The sequence below is a fragment of the Amphiura filiformis genome, chromosome 19 (genome assembly GCF_039555335.1).
Source record: "Amphiura filiformis chromosome 19, Afil_fr2py, whole genome shotgun sequence".
NCBI lineage: Eukaryota > Metazoa > Echinodermata > Ophiuroidea > Amphilepidida > Amphiuridae > Amphiura > Amphiura filiformis.
Genome location: NC_092646.1, coordinates 1,886,864 through 1,909,578, shown reverse-complemented (window position 1 = coordinate 1,909,578; position 22,715 = coordinate 1,886,864). Strand labels below are relative to the sequence as shown.

The 22,715-nt window shown below is 37.2% G+C and overlaps 3 protein-coding genes across 4 annotated transcripts; 1 reads left to right on the top strand and 2 right to left on the bottom strand.

Moving 5' to 3' along the window:
- The first annotated feature begins 3,144 nt into the window (after window positions 1-3,144).
- LOC140140799 (uncharacterized) lies at window positions 3,145-6,980 on the top strand. 2 transcript variants are annotated; one of them, XM_072162558.1, is made up of 4 exons: window positions 3,145-3,515; window positions 3,869-3,969; window positions 4,110-4,205; window positions 5,165-6,980. In XM_072162558.1, the coding sequence occupies exons 1-4, from the start codon at window positions 3,240-3,242 to the stop codon at window positions 5,436-5,438; spliced, it is 747 nt and encodes a 248-aa protein (XP_072018659.1). In that variant the 5' UTR covers window positions 3,145-3,239; the 3' UTR covers window positions 5,439-6,980. The 2 variants fall into 2 exon arrangements, with proteins under 2 accessions (XP_072018659.1, XP_072018658.1); XM_072162557.1 differs by having other exon boundaries at window positions 3,147-3,515; window positions 3,863-3,969.
- A 1,517-nt stretch (window positions 6,981-8,497) lies between these two features.
- On the bottom strand, window positions 8,498-10,555 carry LOC140140248 (uncharacterized). Its single transcript, XM_072162038.1, has 4 exons — window positions 10,358-10,555; window positions 10,015-10,129; window positions 9,197-9,304; window positions 8,498-8,631 (listed from the first exon to the last, which is right to left on the bottom strand). The coding sequence occupies exons 1-3, from the start codon at window positions 10,526-10,528 to the stop codon at window positions 9,198-9,200; spliced, it is 393 nt and encodes a 130-aa protein (XP_072018139.1). The 5' UTR covers window positions 10,529-10,555; the 3' UTR covers window positions 8,498-8,631; window position 9,197.
- Window positions 10,556-15,872: 5,317 nt separating this feature from the next.
- Window positions 15,873-21,664, bottom strand: LOC140140797 (uncharacterized). The gene is made up of 4 exons (XM_072162555.1): window positions 21,319-21,664; window positions 20,240-20,355; window positions 19,257-19,364; window positions 15,873-18,846 (listed from the first exon to the last, which is right to left on the bottom strand). Exons 1-4 carry the CDS (start codon window positions 21,541-21,543, stop codon window positions 18,480-18,482), a joined length of 816 nt encoding a protein of 271 aa, XP_072018656.1. The 5' UTR covers window positions 21,544-21,664; the 3' UTR covers window positions 15,873-18,479.
- Between the last annotated feature and the right edge of the window lie 1,051 nt (window positions 21,665-22,715).

Sequence of the window (22,715 nt, the reverse complement as noted above, 5' to 3'; positions counted from 1 at the left end):
AGGAAGCAAATATTCGCAATTATATTTTTAAAGGTACGTCTTGTGGCTCTGCAATTAAGGCCAATGATATATCAAAACGAGTTTTGGGCAGCTCCCCCTCCCAAGAAAAATCACGCATATGGGGCGGCCGGAATTGAGACGCCTGATATCAAGCCTTGGGATCTCCTTGATTCATCTGGTATGTCAGCTTTATTTATTGCAATATTTGAGTGCAATCACCGCAAGGTCATGCCCTCCTCTGTGTGTGGGGGTGCGTGTGGAGGGTGAGGTGTGTTGGTGGGCACTAAACTGATATGTATTCCTATCTCTAACAAGATGCGCCAAAGACGTATCGCCAGTGGTATGAATGTACTATGTTACGTTGGGGTGTGGGAGAAGGGGGGAGGCCGGTGTTTGCTTTACGTCACTTCCAAGGACTCCAACATAACAACACACTGACACACAATGAAGCAAGTAGAGACCGACATGACCGAGGATCTCGTGCTTACCCCAATTATTCATTATCAGAATATTGGAATTTATAATGGAAAGATAATCTGCAGTTCTGCACCACTTACGAATGAAAGAGAAGACCGAAGCAGTTATTTCATGGCAAATATTGTCGATGTTAAGCATATCTTAAGTATTTCTCTAATTTTTGTAATAATTAATTTTTGTCGACAATTATTGATCCGTGCTTGTCGACAATCAGGACAATTGCCTTGTCGACAATATTTGTACCCGTCAGCTTTGTTATCTATTGAAACGCCTGCCTTTTCCAAATTCAGCTTAAGATCCTCTTGAAATGACTACGATTTATTGTTTAATGACCTATGGGCAAGTTTACCAAACAGGTGAAAGCGTCAGTCTTGGGTAGCTTGATTATGACAATTATTGTGTTACTCTGTTAGTGTTACTTGGTGCAAGTTTCGTAATACAATCGTAATACGGGGCATAATGATATTACGTACACACAACGTAATAATTCATTTACTATGACGCATTACCGTGGTAGATCATGCAATAATGTCTCAGGATACTAGGGATAAGGTAAGTTGGGATATGACAGCTAGTCAAATAATATAATAGGTACATAAGCCACCATTATCCTGCCATTGCGTATCCTGGAATACTACCGCGATTTCTACCCGCTGTATCGCGTCCGTGCTCCGCGTTCGAGCAAGAAAATTTCCCGTAAAATTGTATCTTGCTGCATCCACGGTTAGACTTTCCAAGCCTGTCTATACGGTATTTTTTTACAAATGTTGAACAGCTAATTTAAAGGAGTATTTCGTGATCCTAGCATCCTCTATTTATGTCATTTTTCATTAGATATCCACGAAAAAAACATATTCCCAAAATTTCAGTTGATTCCGAATTTGCGTTCGCGAGTTATGCATGATTATGTGTATTACACTGCTCCATAGACAATGCGTTGTAATTCAAATTTCACGATATCTTTGCTAAACGAATTAATCTGCAAGAAATATTTTGTACATAAACATTATGTAGCCAGAGGTTTCCAGTGATATAAAAATCTCAACTTTTTTTGAGAAAAGTGGGGGATGAGGCTGTGGATCACGAAATGCCCTTTTAATTTAGCCCATCATCTATATACAAATTACCGAGTTGCAAAACTTTTCGTGATAAAAACTCGAACGGTGGTGATGCAACTGCACATTTCACTTTTGCAAACCTAATCATTCACCGAGTTACGCTGCATATTCACCTCATTTTTTTCAATCTCAGTGATTAAAGTCTAAAAATGAGCAAAAACACCTTAAAAAAATACCCAGGGACCTCAAAATAGGGAGCATCAGTTACTATGTCCGCCTAACAACTACATCGCGTCAAATAAACAAAAAATCTTGCGTTTTCGCGTATCAACACGCCGCGTCAAACAAAAAAAAAACGCGTATCATTTAGTTCGCGTCATCTCACGACATCGCGTATCAACACGCTGCCTCTGAAGCAATAAACACGGGAAAATCAAAATGAGTGAGGAGAGTGCATGGGTGCCATGGGTTGGCCATGCTACTAGGGACAGATAAGAGGCAGAGCGGAGAAGAGGGATGTGAACTAAGGGGGGAACAGTGGAAAGAACAGGAGGATAGGGGACAACACAGGGGGGGCAACAAAGAAGAAGTTGATTAAAATGAAATGAATGAAATAAAACGGCTGATCAATCGGTAATAGGAAGTTGATAACATTTTTCGCAGTAAAATTAAAACTTGGAGGGCGGTGATGCATTTTGTAAAATTGTATTTATTTACGAACCGCGAAAGACGGGTGACCGCTAGTTTATTAAATACGTCAAATCGACCAACAATCTCGCGATCCCGGCCAAGAATACAACAAAATATTCTTTCAATCATGAGAATTAACCTAAATTTACACTCCCAACACGTAAGACTTGGCAATAGTCTATTCAGATATCGTTGTCAAGCTCGAGGTGATCGACCCCGGATGATTGACAGCCGGACACGCGTAGTGTACGCGATGCTGATCGCGTAGTCATGGTGCTGGGCGCGTTCGGGGGTGTTGGCGACCGTCGATTGACGGTCGCCAGCCTCCATGCTAGTACCGGGGGTGCTGACGCGGTGTGGAACCAAAACAACAGCGGGAATCGCTTGTTGCATCGAGTTGGGGAAAGACGGCAGGCATCAGCGAAATTTACTGTCAGGGACCTGTGAGGATGCACACTCATCATACAGCTGCTTAATGATATGATATGAAGGAAATACTACTGTCAAATTGACTCTAATTCACCCCTTCCCTCCTAATAACATAATTGCAGCAAGTCGAAAGTTACCAGAACAAACTAAAGTATTGCAATAACAAATGATGCATTCAAAACTCTTTTTCCAACGTCTTGTCAAAGTAAAATTGTACTATAGTCCTACTGTTACACTGAAGTAAAACCATACTCATTTTTTGAATACCTTGATTACAAATTCTTCTACATATTTGAAGTATATTATCAAGACGAAAGTAGAATTTCAAACATATGAAGGTCGCTCGTTTCAAATTCGTTGGATAACCAGGTTTTTTTTTTAACGCTGTTCATAATTCGATGACTGAACTATTCCTGTAGCATGCTGCAAACAGCAGTAGCATTTGAACAAATTAAGGCACTCTATAGCGAAGTAAAACCCTAGCCCCTTCCTGTTGAAGTTAAAACACACACAACTTCATTCTTCACTCAAGTAGTGGCATATATAATTTCTTGAATTTGTTTAAATCATTATAATATCTTCAACATGATTTTAAAAACTGATTTTATAAGTTGGTCTATTGGCGTGTCTTCATTATTACTTTCAAGTGTGTTTTTACTCGTGGGTTCTCCAACAAATGTAGCGGCTAGAGAGCATCGACTTATCAGACAGGCACAGAAATTGCCTATAGAACCGACAACGCCTAGTACAGAATGTAGGAATTCAGTGTATTCAATTGGAAGATCCTTGCAATACCATTATATTTGTTGTGAAGAAACTAGACAAGTGGGACAGCCTCGGCAAGGAGGAGAAGGTCAGAAGGTAGGTCAATGGAAAAGATGGCCATATTGCTTAAACACACTCCAGTGTCCTTGCTTAATTCCCCTGGTTTAATTATGGTCACTGAACCCAGCAGAGTTGTAACGAGTCAAGTCATTTCTAGCAGTCATAATAATCTCTATGGGAAAATTTGAGAATATGAATTGAGTCATTTCATTTTTCAAAAGTCGAGTCTCGATTCAGGGCGCGTTCTTCTTGTTCTTGTTCTTCTTCTTCTTCTTGTTCTTGTTCTTGTTCTTCTGTTCCTTCTTTTCTTTCTCCCCTCCTCTTCTTCTTCTGTCTATACGACCTTTACAAATCACAATTTATTATTTGCTTTTTTATATCAGAAAAAGGTTCCAAATTTAGACTGCAATCCTGTCAATGCCTTCGGCACACTCAATGAAATATTTTTCAACTGCAATGGTACAGAAGGACAAAACAACGCCAGACACAGGTAATAAATGTTAATTCCTTGTTCTTAGAACACATTATCTATATATATCTATATATATATTTCTTGCGATTTCCCTATACTGACGCATAACAGATGGAAATAAACCGTTATCACCATTTTGTATTTCTGATAATATGCAGTTGTGATAGGCGATGGGGTTTCGTAGCTGAGGACACATGTTGGATGTGGTCTACTTGCTATACTGGAGCATGTCAAAAAGAAGAATTAAACCTTGGGTGAGTTAAAGATTTTCCTTCGTTTAGAGGTTTACATTCAATCGGTAGAAGTGCGGAACTTGAGGTTTAAAACATTCATCATCATGATCATCTCTTGTAAAACTCCTGCTAGAATTTTAAAAACAATTGAGATGGCAACGTATTTTAAACTTTTAAAAGTTATACTTAGAGGTAAGAAAACAGTATCATACATCGAGGGTTGACAACCAGAAGGTCTTAACTCAAAAAGTGCCTTTTTGAGAAAAATGAGTAAAAATAATATTTTACATTGAGATTTGACCAAGTATTATTGTGTATTTATTTAACGAACTAAAAGTTTAACGAACTAAACATAGACAATAAGTGGAACATTGAAAGTCAGACTCTATGTCTTTTAGAGGGAAGAAAATGGACACTGAGGAAGGGAGAGTGTGTTTCCGGGTGGGGAGTGGGGTGTGAATGTGGGGTGTGTGGAGGGGTGAGTGGGGTGAGTTTGCATTTGCAAAGGAAATTTTGAATGAGAAAACGGACATTTTCGTGAGAAACGGCCAAAATGGAAAGAGAAAACTTCGTGGTGTGTGTGTCAATCATTATTGTCTTATTAAAACTGATGAGAATTAGTAATCCCTGCTGCTGAGCTCAAACCAAAAAGAATGAGAAAATTTAAATTATTTCCATTTTGGCCGTTTCCTGGCCGTTTCTAACCAAAATGTCCGCTTTCTCATCCAAAACATCGTCTAGTGGTGGTGGGTGTGTAGGTATGTTTTGTGCTTAGATATGTTGAACATGTTGAATGGGAACTTAATGAAAACTTGTAAATACCTAATCATGATACGGTGGCTTCTTGATAAATAAGGAAAGGCAGGGGGAAAAAGATTTTGATCCTGACTGCTGGCCCCTATTCTTGGTACGTGAAGAACTCCAATCAAAAGCCCACCAAAACATAACTGAACTATAACGCTTTCTTCTCCTTATACCAGGTCTGCCGTTAAAGAAGGCTTCTGCGGTGACGGCCGATGCGATCACAAAGAAAACGTAGAGGAATGTGCTATAGACTGCTGCCCGGAAGTAAACTTTGAATGTAGTGTCACTAATAGCACGTGTGCAGACATATGTTGCAGTGAACCTAGTTGTTGTATGAACCTATCGTTCCTAGTGGGTAACCAATGGAGGTATATTTTGATTGGAGTGGGTGTTTGTATTGTCCTGGTGTCTATCTGCTGTTGCGTCTGCTGTTGCTGCTTTTGCTGCTAAAGTGTCAACGCTTGATCTCAGAAATGACAAAATACCAACTTCATGAAAGTCATACAAAACTTTAATAGGTTCAGAACACGAAGCAATGCATGGGTGATTTTTAACAATACTTTTTGAGCAATATAACTTGTACATATTGGGGGGGGGGGCGTATCTGTCGTAACGTATCTGTTCAGCCTTTTCCCGCCTTTTCCTTAATCGTGCAAGTGTACAAACTGTCACCGATTTAATACCCATACTTGATCAATCAATTAATCACAGTCTGTATGATATTTGCCTTGATTTATCACGGAGTCTTATCTTTCGAGGGGAGTGGAATTTAGGTAACGTAAGGGTTTTCTCACTAATAGACCTGGATTTTTTCTAAACTCTAAGACCATTATTCTATGTCACACATGTATAATATAGCCCTGAAGTCTGCTTGATTCATCACATAAGAGAACATTCATCTACCCAATTATTTTCAGTTTGTTATCCGTTACAAAAATGGTAACGTATCTGTTTTTAATATTGAAATACTATTTATAAATTTATAAGAAATAAGGCCGTTTATATAATGTCATTATACTGTAGTGGGAAAGAAACATATATGTCTATCGTGCAGGTGATGTCCGGCAATTGTATTTTGTTATACTATCCTTATACTGAGTCCTGATTCCTTTCTTTGTTTACTATTTTACAACGTTTTTATTATAAAATAAGTACGTGGTTCACCATTAGTACCGAAAGTAAAGATGCAATGGAAACGTATATGAACCGAACTTTCTAGGGTATCGTGGGAACCCTATACAAACTTCCTTGTTTTTAGTAACAGCACACGAGGTGACCAAAGCAAAACAAAACACAGTTCTGATCGGGAATCTGATCTTTTACACGTATTTCACTTCAACAAAGAAGCGGACTATTAACAATGTATGTTAATTGATGCGGAGAGTATAGGCTACGTTAACATGGAAAGGCGTGACAAATCAAGGGCGGATGGAAAGATTGCGGGATTCTCAAATATGGCAATAATTCGAACCTAAAATAAACACTTAAAATAACGTAGTTTCAAATAATTTTATCAGCCACTTGCTTGGTGATATGTTTATTCCATCATCATAAATAACTTACATCTTTACAAAAATAAATTTTATTTGTAATATAAATTTACAAAATAATAGTAATATGATAAGTATATACATGTATGTATAATCATTGCAGCAGTCAAGTTAATATTTTCATGCCTCAGAAACAGATCGTTTTGTAATGAATACCGATATTAGAACCAGCAAGTTTAATTAGTTTTCCCCTTTTTAAGATGCACACATGTAAATAGGCAAAACTGGACTTACTATATTAAAAAGCCTGTGTTTTAAATTTGAAGACCTGAGCGCAAGAAGACCGTAAGTCCACTTGGTCCCTTAACATGTATACACTAAAGTTGCGTATAGTTTCGTATAGTTTGGTAATGTTTTATACATGTTCAGGGGCCAAAACAAATCTTTCACCACCTTTCATGATGTTTTTACCCTGGAACATGCATTAAACATTATAAAAGCCCAAGAAACTATACGTAACTTTAGTGTATACATGTTGAGGGACCAAGTGGACTTACGGTCTTCTTGGCATTTTCCTGAAGTACCAGGTCATACTGAGTAATCTGATACGGAGAAATATTGAAATCTAAATTCTTTCACATAAAGTAGCCACTTAGTGTTCATGACCGAGAATAGAATATGTATTTCATGTTGAAATGGCCTATGGTTTTCTGAAGGTTATTCTCTATTATTCAGAGCAAATAGCGTCCATGGCCACTTTCATATTTGATATTTTTGGGTAAAAATGGGGGGAAAGTCACAAAAAAGCCCACATTTTCAACCAAAATATCCCCGTCATCGTCGCTTTTCAGAATTTCAAGTCTGTTCAAGTCGGCACTACTACCCCCTCTATAGCTTATGTCCTCACAGTGTTAACCGTTTTAACACTTTTTCGGTATTACCGACTTTTTGAGTAATTGACATGACAACGTATCGACACACCGAGGACATTTCGTCATTTTTTTTAAGGTCCTCGGAAATGTATGCACGGTTGTTTGATGGCATGTAAAACTATGTCATTTTTAGTGAACACTGATGGCGCTATTTATCTTAAATCGTGTTTTCATCTTTACAAGGTGTAGACAATGGTATAGTGGCATTAAAACACCAGAAAAAGAACAACAAATAGCAAGGCAATTTTCAAAACCCTTTTTTATCATGAAATATAAGAAATAGCTTTAACTATTTGGCTAAATTAAAATAATGGAAATAGCGCCCTCAATTCCGGGTTTAAAAATTAAAACAAAATAGCATAAACAGATGAATCAGATGATAAAGAAACGAAAATACATGTGAAAAATAGCTTAAAATATACGTATATATTAATGTGATAGCTGTTGGTATTGTCTAGAATTGAACATTATTAGAAAGTTCAAACAAGCGTGTATAGGGTTAGGGTTAGTTTACCCTAAACTGGTGTATTCTTCTCTTTACTTTTACCATGTTTACCGTGTTTATCTTTCTTACATTTTTTACAACATCTCCTTGCACAACACACACAACTGCAACAGCAACAGATATTAAGAAGTATAATAAATCCTACTACACCTACAATTATCCATATAATAGTTTCCCCAATTCCACCTAAATCTGAAAATAATGAATCTGAGTTCACGTAACAGCATGATTGCTGTTCACAGCATGGATCAGTACCAGTGGCGTAGATTTCTCTTTGACATTGGGGGGGGGATGAAGTTGGAAAAAAATCTTGAAGTAAAGTCAATCCAGCATCCTTTGGCGACAAAATTAGTTTATGATATAAATGCGCGCGAAGCGCACGAAAAATTTTGCTATTTTTAAGCTAAAGTGATGAAATATGGTGTAAAAGTTGATAAAATGATAAATGTGCAAATATGAGGTTAATTTGGTCAGAAACCCATTATCAGGCGTCAACATTGGGGGGATGATTGTATGGACCATCCCCTGGCAAAATATTGGGGGATAAATCCCCCATCCCCCAGGATCTACGCCTATGATCAGTACACGTGTTATTCAACAGTTGGCATTTGGTAGGATTCTCTTGAGGACAGCAGTCTATGGGACACGAATCACTGGTTTCATTTAATTTTAAGTCACACTGACCATTACCGCAAAAATCTTCCTTTAATGATGATCTGGGGAGAGAAAATAAAATTTATACAAGAATTATTTTTGATTTGCCAAACTTCTACGACCATTGCTGTTTACAAGCCGATTCCTGTTTCTAGTTCTCTTCCATGTTATGTGTAGTTGTAGGGTTTTTTATGTGAGCCATTAAGCAATCAGATAGCAGTATTTTTTATGGTACATGAGAGCACATCAGGCATATAAAATTACATTCTGAATACGAGGAGCGTCCTTCCGATCATTTGATATTAGAAGGACATTTCTCGTATTAAAAACTGCAATTTAGTATGTCTGATGGGCTTGAGCTGATCTCGAAATGCACATCCATGGCGTGTTGTCGAAAGAGGGTTGCTAGCCCTGACGCTGATACTCAAGTGTTTATAAATGAGGAAAGCGAAGCAACACTATAATCACACGTATGCCTTACATGCGGGTATTAGTCAAATCTCAAGATCCGACGTCGACAAGTTGTCGATAAAGCAGTACATCAATAAAGTATTGTGTCAAACTCAGTCTTGGCCATGTTCACTGGATATTGTACCAATCATTTTGATACACCCTGTATATACATACCCTATTTGTTCTTCTTCCTTTTCACATGCCCCTGCAAAGCATTCTGACCACATCCAGCAATCTGGTTTAACTTTATCCTGCGGAACCCACCCCCAACGAGCGGTACATCTGTGAAACAGGGAAGATTTATAATAAATTTATACATAAGAACACAATCAATCGCATTCGAAATTTAACAAGGCAATTGGAAGGAAGGGGGATGGAGAGGTAATTAAAGGAAGTCTCCGGCAATCACAACATTTTGCTTTTTATGTTAGAAAAATAATTATCAAGCACGAATCACATGATTTTATTTTAAACATAATATAGATATCGGCCATAAAACACGCGATATTCCAAATGCCCGGGCAATGAAATTATATAGTGTAGATATGAAAGATTGTCGCGGGTTCAAGAAATTTGGTGAGATTGACTACCGATAGGAGTCCAAAATTGTCGAGATCATTTCGGGGTCATCCGGGGCAAAATTGCCAAGATTTTCGCAGGTTCATGAAATTTGGTAGGATTGACCACTGAGCAAGACCAAAAATGGCAAGGTCATTTTGGGGGAATCCGGGGTCAAATCACCATAGATTCAATGTTGCAGGTTAATGAAATTTGGTGGGATTGACTACCGATGCTAGACCAAAAATATCAAGGTCATTTTGGGATCATACGGAGTCAATTCGCCATAGATTGTCGCAGGTTCATGAAATTTGGTGGGAAGGCCACTGGAGCAAGATTCTAATTTAAACTGACTGAAATCTTCCCCAATTACAAACCGCGAGAGACGGCTGACGAATTGATGCAAAATAGATACAACTATAAATAAAACCAACCTTTCCCTCGCGTTTTTCTGTCCAGTTTGTCCTGCACAATTAAATTCCTTGGTTTTATTTTTCGAGTGTTCGTTTCATTGTCCTTGCACTGGTAATTTGCAATTGGGTCTGGCTCCTGTTAGTGACATATTAAAAGAAAGTCAAAAGTAAAACTTCAAGAAAGTGAAATGTAAAGAAACATTTGATTTTAATCATATGAGAACTACATGTACCTGCCGATTGGCTAAAATGAATATTGTGTCCAATTTTGAACCAATCAAGGAGGGTATAAACGGATGGAACCGCCCAGAACCAGCGGTCGACTGCCGGTCGAGTTTTGATTTCATCCCTAAGCTCATCTTACCTTGCATGTGGATACTGCCTCTGTAGTTGTCGGCGTCTGACAACAGGTATAAAATTGGCTTAGAAATCCACTAAGAGAAATTTGGTAATTGTAACATTCCGTCGATGAATCCTTCTGTCCTGAAATTGCCACAAATATTGCGGTAAATAGCAGCAGGCGTGAAAAACACATGTTTAGACGTGGTAAATATAATGTAGAAATCATCCCTCTATATAAATAAATTAGGTTTTCTTCAAGTAATGTCGTGGTGCTTTATTTGAATCAATAATAATGTGGTAAATCCAGATTGAATGATTTAGGTTAAGAAACAATTGATGAAGCGTCACTTGTCAGATAAATGTTTGGGTTTATGTTTTTATAGGTTATATTCTCATGTTGGCGGATGTTTCTTTGAACTTTAAACCAATCTGACTGCCTTACTTTCCCGGTGCGAGGGTTGCTGTCGATGGTAAGAACTTAAAGAGTTTCCTTTTGACGGGCCATTTAAAACCCTAAATGGTTTATTGTGGTATGTATAGGATATTCGCTTTTAAGCCGCAAGATATGGTGTGTATTTGGCCACATCGAATTCCCGTAAAATATTTAGAGTGTTTATCTAAAAGAGTTATATGGTCTGTTGTTGTGTAAATTCATAATCCTTGAACCACCCCCCCCCACCCTCGGCTTGCCAAAAATTGTTTGCCCCCTCTTTTGGCTGGCCAAATATGTCTTGCCGATCCCCCCAATTTTACCCTCCCCAGGGCTCATAATCATTGCACAGCCCCTTAGAGGAGATCGTTAGAAATGTCGATAGCGTTTTTCTTATGTCAAAATGTAACATAGATGGGTAGCAAAACGTCTAAATGACATTATCACCCTAATGAGACAGTAACGCATTGTGACAGCTGTTTTCGCACGCATCCATGAGGCGTCTTTAAACGCGTCCGTGCGTATGTCATCGCTTTGAGCAAACGCTAGAGCTATTTTGGAGTTACGCCTTATAAAATGCACACTGACGTCATTACCACATCAGGGTGGGAAATGGTATAATCGAAGGGTTCTGGAACGCTGTAAAACTATAACGGTAATTTATCCAATTCTGCCCTCTTTTTTTGCGAAATCATCGGTACAGTCATGGTGTGACCATATCCTCCATTGGCTAGGTCCATCGCAAAATAGGTCTATATCATCATGACGTATGAAGCTTCATTATTTTTACATGACTTTATAAACATCGAATGTTAGCATATAGTCCAGCTCCCAAGCGCAAGTTTTGGCAGATAGAATTTGCTTCAAGACAACCAATTTTAAGTCTATTCCCCTAGTCATAAAGTTATTAAGTTTTTATAAGAATCAAATCCAATGTGCTCGGTATAGCTTCGTCGATTTAATTGCTGCACTTTTAGCCCATGTTTCTTTGACCCTTGTTTTTTTTCATTTCAGCCACTATCGTACTGTTTTTTTTTAATGGAAGAAATGTATTGTGGCGCGATCATAAAACCGGAAGTAAGATTTATACAGCTCGAATCAAAATGTGCCATTATGATGCATTTCCTATTCCTTCAAATGCATTGTGGCGAGATCATAAACCGGTTGAAGGATTTATACAACTCGAAACACCTTGTGCCATTAAAAACCTCCATCAAAAAAACAAAACAAAACTGGTACTTTCTTCTCGTACGTCTAGCCATCTTCTTTTGTTCCATTATTTATTGTATTGTTTTTGCTCAAAATCTGATCAACTGTAGCTAACTGTCGACATGGTCTATTGCATCAAGTAATGTGGATATTCACTGTACATATTTTTTGCTGTCTTTTCCACTCATCAGTATACCAATTGTTTGGTTAAATTGATTAAATCACTTGTATTTGTAACTATATACATATAATATCATGCCAAAATAACAATTTCATTCATTATTTTACTATTACAAAATCAACAGTGGTGTGTTCTGCCCATTTCCGAGGTGAAGACACTCACAGGGAAATGTGTGTTGAAGCCGAATGTTGTTTCGACAATATTTCAGTGGACGAAGCCTACCAATAAACGAAGGAAGATTGAAAGAATTATTGAGTAAGTAGGGCAACCATTGTAGCATTCTGATTGATGAATTGTGTCAAAAACTTGTGAAATGTACAATGTACCTCATGATCTCTGCCAACACAACTTTGCTAATACTTATATACGAGCCAAGATCAAGATCACAGTTTTTACCGATGCTAGGCCTCGGAAAAAAATCCAGCCTCGGTAAAAACTGTAATATTGGTAACAGGTTTAGGCCCCTGCATAAACTCTGATCACAACTTTTGCTGAAACATACTGAAATGTTTTGTTTTTTTAATTTAAATTTTTTTATAAACAATCATAAGAGCAAAATAAATTTTTTTGTCACCCCTTAAACGACCCTGGACCCCCGGCGGTAAGCGCCAGGCGCGTAGCAAGCGGGGGACAGGGTGGACGAAGCCCATGGGGCCCCGAGGGTTCAGGGACCCCGAGCACAAAGCGAAAATTTAATAAGGGCTGATAATGGAGAGCAGGGCCGGATTTTAAAACCATTGGGCCAGATGGGCCCGGGTCCAGGGCAATTTTGGGCCCCCAAAGTTGCCCTATGCATCTTTCTTTTAACCCCAATAACAGAATGTTTTTTTAGTCAAAATAGGGCAAAATTGTAAAATTTTTCGCGCTTCGCGCGCATTCAAATACCAAAATTTATGTTGATCTGGGCCAAAGTAGTCTGAAATTGAATTGAACAAAATATATTAGTCCCCCTTTAGTTAAACCAAAACTTGGCCACTGACTTGAGTGCACATGCCTTCTTTGGCACGTGAATTCGGGGGCTCCCAATTTTGGCCTGGCCCAGGGCCCATAGGCTAAATCCCGCCCTGGTTAAAAGGGCACACACTGTTCCTTGTCCATGGGACCCTGATGCTCTTGCTACGACCCTGGTAAGAGCTCCCCGCGCTCCGCTTTGCAATAATTTGCCACCTGGCATAGGTGGAATTGTCTTAAATGAGCCCCTCAAATTTAGGATTTTAAATTGTGAACTATTTTGTGCTGGATTGTTTTTTCTCATATTTAGACATTATGAAAGTCTGGATTTCCAACAACCGAAAGCTGTCAAAAACCCGGAAATCCGAACTCCTCTACATGTATATGTGTGCATCGTTTTTCTGAAATAGCCCATTATAGCCTTCATAGCCTCACACGTGCTACTAGACCAATCGTTTGGTAGATCAATTGGTTTAATAGCATAAAATGCTTGTTAAACCAAATGGTTATTTGGACTTATTGGTTATTAGACTAATGGTGTTTGGTCGAAATTGTTATCGGACTAAATGGTTATTGGACTAAATGGTTATTAGACCAAATGGTAAATCCCCATTGCGATCTATAAAATGGGTAGGCTTTTTCTGCAAGGAAGTTTTCTTTTTTTACAAAAGTCTTGTCACATCGCTACCATCACTACAGAGTCGCTCCACTCCATTAACATAACAATCTAAAACAAAGATTAGTATATTGATCTTTTCGACCGACCCTTAAATCTGAAATATGTGTCACGGTTTGTGTGGGTATGTGTGGTGTGTGTGTGTGTGTCGGGGGGGGGGGGGGAGGTTGTTTGCTTTTTCATATTTGCATCTTCAAATTTGGTATACAATTCGCAAAATGTTTTGCCTGTTTGCAATTCGTACCGCTTGCCTTTGATGTATCAAAAAAACGAGAATGACAAACCTGATAACACATTGTTTACCATTGTATTTCATGGTAAATCACTTAGGTTTTTAAAAAAATATGTTATGTTATTTATGCCAAAATATTTTTAAAAGATTACTTTGGAGCTTTAAGGGCAAACTATTTTAGGCCTAAAGTAAGCACATGGTTGGCCGATTGTATTTACGAAATTCATTACGCAAACATTGCTCAATATTGGGAATTTTCTCGATACGATCTTAATACCGAAAGTAAAGAAGCAATTGAAATATATTTTGACAAACTTTTCAGGGTATCGTGGGAACCCTATACAAACTTCCTTGTTTTTAGTAACAGCACAACAGGTGACCACAACTACAGGAGAAACAAAACACCGATCGGGTTTTTAATACTTTTTTTAAAAAGTAGAGGAATAATCACAAGTATTGTTTTATTTAGATCATGGAATTAGGCTACGTAAACACATAACAAACCAAGGGCGGATGGGATGGGATGCCGCGCAATAGAATTTCCTTTGTAAATTTATTAAACCGCGAACACGCCATTTGGATGGGCACACCAGTCAAATGTGTGCATTGGCGACGACGTATTCTCAGTTAACTTGACTTATCAGAAAGGTGAATTGAAGTTGAAGCTGAGGGCTGAGAGCTGAGGGGGAGCTTGGGCAGCTCTTGGGTATTATTGCGTATGTGTTAAATGAATGCTTTGTGGCACTGAAATTACCATATGCACAGTATAAACGAATCTAACACGCCTATGGCAGGTATATTGCACAATAGAACAGAAAACCCTGGTTTTTCGTCGATAAACCTGTTTTTACAATCAAAAACCTGGTTTTCCGATCGAAAAACCTGGTTTATCAATTCGATTGTCATAGTTATTGCTAAATAAGGTGTTTCGACCGAGAAACCTGGTTTTTCATAAAAACTATACCCTTCGAACCAGGTATATCCGTGAAAAACCAGGTTTCTTGGTCGATAAACCTGTTTTTTGCCGAAAAACCGTCCTGCACTACAATGTTCATACGGTACCAATATATTGAACCATTGATGTCAAAGAACATGGATCACTCGCACCTGTACGATTAAGTATCTTTGAATAGAGCGGTATTGTATTCAATCTATGATTGTAGACATACACAGGTGACTCATTGCACAGGCGATTAGTGGAATCTGCTTGTAGTGATAGGCGATATACTTAAAAATTGTATTCATTTATTGCTATGGTACAGGGGCGTAGCAAGAGCATCAGGGGCCCATGGACAAGGAACAGTGTGTGCCCTTTTAACCAGGGCGGGATTTAGCCTATGGGCCCTGGGGAAGGCCAAAATGTGGAGCCCCCGAATTCACGTGCCAAAGAAGGCATGTGCACTCAAGTCAGTGGCCAAGTTTTGGTTTAACTAAAGGGGGACTAACATATTTTGTTCAATTCAATTTCAGACTACTTTGGCCCCAGATCAACGTAAATTTTGGTATTTGAATGCACGCGAAGCGCGGAAAATTTTATAATTTTGCCCTATTTTGACTAAAAACCATGCTGTTATTGGGGTTAAAAGAAAGATGCATAGGGCAACTTTGGGGGCCCAAAATTGCCCTGGACCCGGGCCCATCTGGCCCAATGGTATAAAAATCCGGCCTTGCTCTCCATTATCAGCCCTTATTAAATTTTCACTTTGTGCTATTACATCATCACTTCTACGGCGAATAGGGTATGATTGTGAGCTCGAATCATAAAAGGTCATGGTAAATGCTTGAGCCTTTTCTTTCGGAATAAATCTACACACTCACTGACATTTCGAATCTCAAATACATACTTCAAACAACTTCGTTTCATATTTTTTCAGCCACTTTAATTATGTATTGCATCATCATAGACATTCTTAAATCTGTACAAAATACTTCTTATATTACAAATTTACAAAATAGCTATAAACAGGTAAGTATTATTGCAGCAATCAAATTTTCTTGCCTCAGAAACAGATCGTTTTATCATGAATACCAATAAATCAGCAAGTTTGTCCCTTCTGTTTTTAGGGCACACATCTGTAAATAGGCAAAGTCTGCTTTTCAAATTGAGCATTTTCTTGAAGTACAAGGTCAAACTAAGAAATCTAGTTTGGCGAAACATTAAAGTCCAACATTTTCCACCAAATTTGATATTCATTTGGTCACTAGTAGGCTCTTTCTTCAGTTCAGTCCAAAAATAGCCAGTAAGAGTTTATTAAAACGAGAATACATCTTAAAAGTCCAATAAAATCTTTAAAAGGTGATATGGACTGCTCATATTTCGCCTTAATCATGTATTATCAGTGACGTCATTACTGGACAGTTCCTATTTAGAGATGTGCACATTATTTTGTAAAATATTTATATGTTTTATTTTGTTAATGTTTAATATTATATTTATTAAATTTTTTTTAAATTTTGCCAGGAAGCTTTTCAAGCCGAAATGTCGAGGGAATATGTAAGAAACCCCAATTTGCATCTGGCCATCAAATATGCCAAAAAATCAGTTTAAATTTTTTCCTAATTATTTTTTCCTAATTCAGAATGTACATTATGGTTTTAATTTACATCCTAATTTCAATAACTTAATCATGATAATGCCTCATTTATTATTGCCATTCTTATTCATTATTCTTACCAGCCACATGAATACCACAAACATCATATATATAGATATATTAATGCCAAATATATATACCAATTTCAAATGCCCTTTAGAGATACAAATCTATATTTAGGAAATAAGGGTAATGCGGATGCCCTATCCTTTACAACAAGTTTCCGAGGCAGTAAAAACATAAATTCGGCTGTGCCTCGCCCATTATTTCGGCGTGTTTTTTTCAATTCTTTCACCGCAAAAGTGGTGCAATTTAAAGAATATTCACTTGTTTGCCCAAATATTTGAAGTTGTTTACATCAAGGTAAGGCGAGTACGCATGTCCACAGCACAAGTTAAGCGGGTATCGCAGGAAAACTTTTTCGCGTAATGCTCTGCGTTGAATGTGCACGCATTCAGAGCACATAATTCCAAATAATAGAGATTTCATGTGACGCGTTCGACAAATCACAGTGCGTGATTGTTATTAAGGTCTTGAGAGTAATAACATATAACAAATATTTGTTTAAATTCAAAGTGGTCTTACCAATTGCAAGGCATATTACGTTTTATACTATATTAACCATAAATACCATTTTTTATTAAATATCCTATAAGGTTTAGTTTCGTTTAAAATTTAAAATTAATTTTCATTTAATATTATTTTCTACTTTTCCTTACCGTTTTTATTATTATAGTAGGCCTAGTCAATAATTATTATTTACTTTGTTCAGTACTGTGTAGATGTATCAAAAATAAAATAAAATAAAACAGTAAAATTTCATAAAATTCTATATATACATATATTCTGAGTAAAAACTACATACATATTTACAAGCACATAATGCCCACTCGTACAAACGCATGTCTGCATTTTGCGCAGTGTTTGGATTACACGTCAGTCCAATGCATTCGTCAAGTTCCTGTGAATTTTCGAATTAACCAGATTTGACCATCCATTTTTTAGTGGAACCGCGCCATTCAAATAAACACAATATTTTGTATAAGAATAAGAGAATATTTTCCACCACTAGCTATGGAACATCCTTCTTATCATCAGATGCCATACTCTAGAAGACAGAATAACCAGAATCGCCTTTAATGCCACGTGAAGAAACTATTTCACAGTATCCTTGTTAAGAAATAAGAGAATATTCTTACATCGCTAGCTATTAATTATGAAACATCCTTGTTAATATCAGATGCCATACTCTAGAGGACTGAATAACCAGAATCACCTTTAATGCCACGTGAATCTACTTATTGCAATACCTTGTCAGAACGCTTGTCAAAACACTTGTCAGAACGCTTGTCAAAACTCTCGTCAGAACGCTTGTCAGAACTCTTGTCAGAACGCTGGTCAGAACTGTCGCCAGAGCGCTTGTCAGAACTCTCGTCAGAACGCTTGTCAGAACTCTTGTCAGAACGCTTGTCAGAACTCTTGTCAGAACTCTTGTCGGAACTCTTGTCAGAACGCTTGTCAAAACGCTCGTCAGAACGCTTGTCAGAACTCTGGTCAGAACTGTCGCCAGAGCGCTTGTCAGAACTCTCGTCAGAACGCTTGTCAGAACTCTTGTCAGAACGCTTGTCAGAACTCTTGTCAGAACTTTTGTCAGAACGCTTGTCAGAACTCTTGTCAGAACGCTTGTCAGAACTCTTGTCAGAACGCTTATCAGAACTCTTGTCAGAAACTTGTCAGAACGTTTGTCAGAACGCTTGTCAGAACTCTTGTCAGAACTCTTGTCAGAATACTTAAACATCTTGTCAGAATACTAAAACGTGTTCTGACAAGATGTTTCTTAGGCGGGATGCGTGCGTGCGTATCATTTTGCCCTAAACTGGTGTATTCTTCTCTTTACTTTTACCATGTTTATCATGTTTATCTTTCTTATATTTTTTACAACATCTCTTTGCACAACACACACAACAGAAACAACAACAGAGATTAAGAAGCACAATAAAAGCTGCAACACCTACAATTACATATATAAATACATCACTTATTGTACTAAAAGATGTTGCTGTTCTAGGTAGTATACAACACAGTGGCTGTCCACAGCATGGATCCGGACATGTGTTATTCACCACCTGGCATTCTTCAGGATTGACTTGTGGACAGCAGTCTATGGGACAGGAATTACCGTCTTCAGTGAATGAGTCACATCGACCATCTCCGCAAAAATCTACATTTAATGATGATCTGGATAGAGGAGATATAATCGAAAATAAATGTTTTGATTATTTTATCAAACTTCAACATGTACAAACCCGTTTCTGATTACTTGTCGTCTGCATTATTGTGTTTTGTATGAGACATTAAAGTTACTGAGTATGAATAAACATTATTGTCCCAGTCTATAAATACGAAACTCAGGCAGCGAGCAGTATCTTGGTCAAAAATCAAGTTACCTCCACAATAAAGCAATTCCTATCGTGGTAACTTCCGGGGTAACTTGGTCGCTGACCAAGATTCTTCTGCGAAACTCAGGGAGGTGATCATGGCTGTGATGGTTTATGTAGGTCGATCAGAACTTGTACTGATCTAAAACTGTGCATTCACCAAGAACTCAATAAGGCAATGTTCAATGCGACTATTTTATATACACATACCCTGTATTTTCTTCTTCTTTTTCGCAAGCACCTGCAAAGCATTTTGACCACGCCCAGCATTCTGGGTCGTCTTCATCCTGCTCAAGCCACGCCCAACGAGTGGTACATCTGCAAAACAAGGAAGATTTATAATAATTTATACATGAGAGCACAATCAAATTCAGAATTTAACGAAAGGAGTACAATGTCAATAGAGATGTTTTCGCATCCAATCATGCACATCACTGTGCAGCAAAACTGGATCTTAGCCATTTGAATTATAAAAATCTGTCACAAAAGAAATTGTTATTCAATAACAAAGATTTGAACCGAGCAAAATGTGAATTCAACAAATGGGGAAGAAAACAGATGGGGTAGTAACTAACACGTAAAGTACTAGAACAGATACAATGTAGTAGATTAATTAATTGGGTTGGTATTTTCTTTATAACACGCTTTAGGTATCGTAGACATGACAACCGTGACTTTAAACAATACAGGAAACCTACGTCTTTTTGTAACACCACAACATTGAGCCTTTGACATGGCTCAAAATGGCTATTCCAGTTGGAATATATACACATCCAATGGAAGACATATGGCATTAACCTCCCACATAGGGTGTGTCGTTTTCAAATGGAGTCACCTATTCAGGTAACCACATTTGAAATTAACACTCCCTGTGTGGAAGATTAAGATCATGTCTTTCATAGGGGGTGCACGGGTATGTATTTCAACTGGAATAGCCAAATATAACTTCCTGTCATTATCTATAGCCAAAGCAAGTTCACGGACAATTAAAACAACCATTTTGTACCGTCATAACAATGGTTTTCTCGATCCCATTGACTTTGAAACATTCTCATCTGTTAAGTATTTCGGACTACAAGTAATCATGGTAATTATGATTTCAATCTCAATCGGGATATAGAGATCGGCGATTGGTTCCTTCTCATCGTTTATATATTACATATTTCTAGTCAATCAGCTGCAATAAAACCAACCTTTGCATCGCATTTTTCTGTCCTGTTTGCCCTTTACAATTAAATTCCTTGGTTACATTCTTCTCCTCAAATGACGATTCCTTGTAGCACTGGAAATTTGCAATTGGGTCTGGCTCCTGTAAGTGGCATAAAGAATGTGAAAAGTATAACTTCAAGAAAGAGATATACTTTTTGGCTTTAACCTTGGAGCCATGAATAGGTGACATCACATATATTGTTCGCGTTCCAACATTTGTGATGGCTTTGATATCAAATTTGTCCTTATAATGATGAAGGTAATGCCACGTGATGTTTGATATAAGTAAATGATTTCTTTTATGTGATTCAATTTCTTTAATCTGGTACTACCCGGGGGTACTACACCCCCTGATAAATTTTGTGACTAATTTTGTATTTTTTCTCAAAAAATAACTACAGACTGGTAACAAAATTTAAGTTATTATAGGGGCAAGGAATCCAATTACTTCACTGATTCAAGAAAAGTGGTTCGTTATTTACAAAATTAGGTACATTTTAGCGATATCATAAATAACGTACTGCTTGTCTTGAGTCACTAAAATTTCAGTGTAGTAACTGGATTCCTTGCCCCTATAACATGACTTGTATAATATACATAATTTTGTTAACAGTGTGTTATTATTTTTTGAGAGAAATGCAAAAATAGTAACAAATTCATCAAGGGATGTAGTACCACCTTGAAGAATTTTATATTGTTCATCAATATAATAGGAATGTTCTAAAACAGACAAATTAACTAATCATTTCACAAAATAGATCATTGGAATGTTTGTATACGTTTACTGTATTTTATGCGCAGCAAACATGATAAACGATAGACTCTAACTTCCAAGCTTTAAAATCACAATTATTACATACGTAAATACTTACAAGAATATTGTGAGATTGTTTGAAGATTTAAAAATAAAAACAAATACCTACAAATATTACACAGATGAAGATATACATTAACTTGAGTAAAGAAACATTATACAAAATATATACGAATAATTTTCATTAAAACAATATGTCTTTCTATACATTATACTTTGATAAGAGGGTAAGTTAAAAGCTCATCTTACCTTACATGGGGATACTGTCCCTGTAGTTGCCGGCTTCTCACAACAAGTATAAAATTTCCTTAAATATTTTCCACCAAAAGAAATTTGGTAATTATAACATTCCGATTTTGAATCAAAATTACTCGATGAGTCCTTTTGTGCAGAAATTACCACAAATAATGCGGTAAATAACAGTAGGCATGAAGAACACATGTTAAAACGAGGTAAATATAATGCAGAAATCATCCTCTATGATATTGGTTTCCTTCAAGTGATGTCCTGGAATCTTATTTGAATAAATAATATATTGTAAATCCAGATTGAATGATTAAAGTTAATGACACTGATGAACATTTGATGTAGCTTCAAATTTCCTATTGTCAGTCAAACTCGTGGGTTTGGGTGCTTATATCTGTATTGCGGTCAAAGAAAGTTTTCCGGAAGTGCACCTCTATTACCCAATCAGACTGCTCAACTTTCTTGATTGCTCAGCGAAGGGCTGGTATATTGTTGGTGTTAAGAGTTTCCTTTTGAGTTTGGGCGGAAATCCTGAACTCTTACCAACACAAGGACCATATGATAGCTTGCTTATTTGTAAAGTATTGTTTTCTGTAACCATTAGGTACAATGGGTGAAGGATACTACAGTACATTTTGTTGCTATTGAATGGTATTGTTATGATGGTAAATAGGACAAGCACGTTCAAAAATACAATAATTTTTGAATCGTTTGCAATAGTTTGATTCATGTCTTTGGCCTAAAATTTATTACTCGCAGACCAAAAAAATATTGGGTCTTTTTTGGAAAGTGTTTGTACAATCATTAATATTTATTCCATTCATATTACTGTCAATGATTATGCAGATACCCGTCTGTAGTAGCATGACTCCAACAGCTTTCAATCATTGTGTTTTATCTGGCATACTATTGTTTTAGACGCATGTTTATCAGGGTATATATCGATTAAAATGAGTGTGACCAAGTGTTGTCTTACATGGCTTTTATTATACATTCCAGGAAATGCTTTATGAAAAAACATTCACAGAAATAATTATTTTGTTTAATGCACTAGCTCACTGTTTTGGAAATTATTGTTAAGTCTCTTTATTGGATCTCTTACAGGTCTTTAACTAGTCTAGGACAGTATATCGGCATTAAGAAGGATGATTATTGGCATATTTTACGACGTCATCCAAATATTTTAAATAGGCGACACAGAATCAGGTCTTATTTATATTATATGGAATTACAAATTTCGAAAACCAAACGAAAACTGAACGAAAATCAAATAAAAAGTAAACCAAACACCAAAATCAAACTAATGGGTAATAATTTGGTTCTCATGCATTTTCCAAATAAGGGCTTATCTTTGCTTTACCATGCCACCGAATGCCGTGATTCGTACACAAACATAGAGC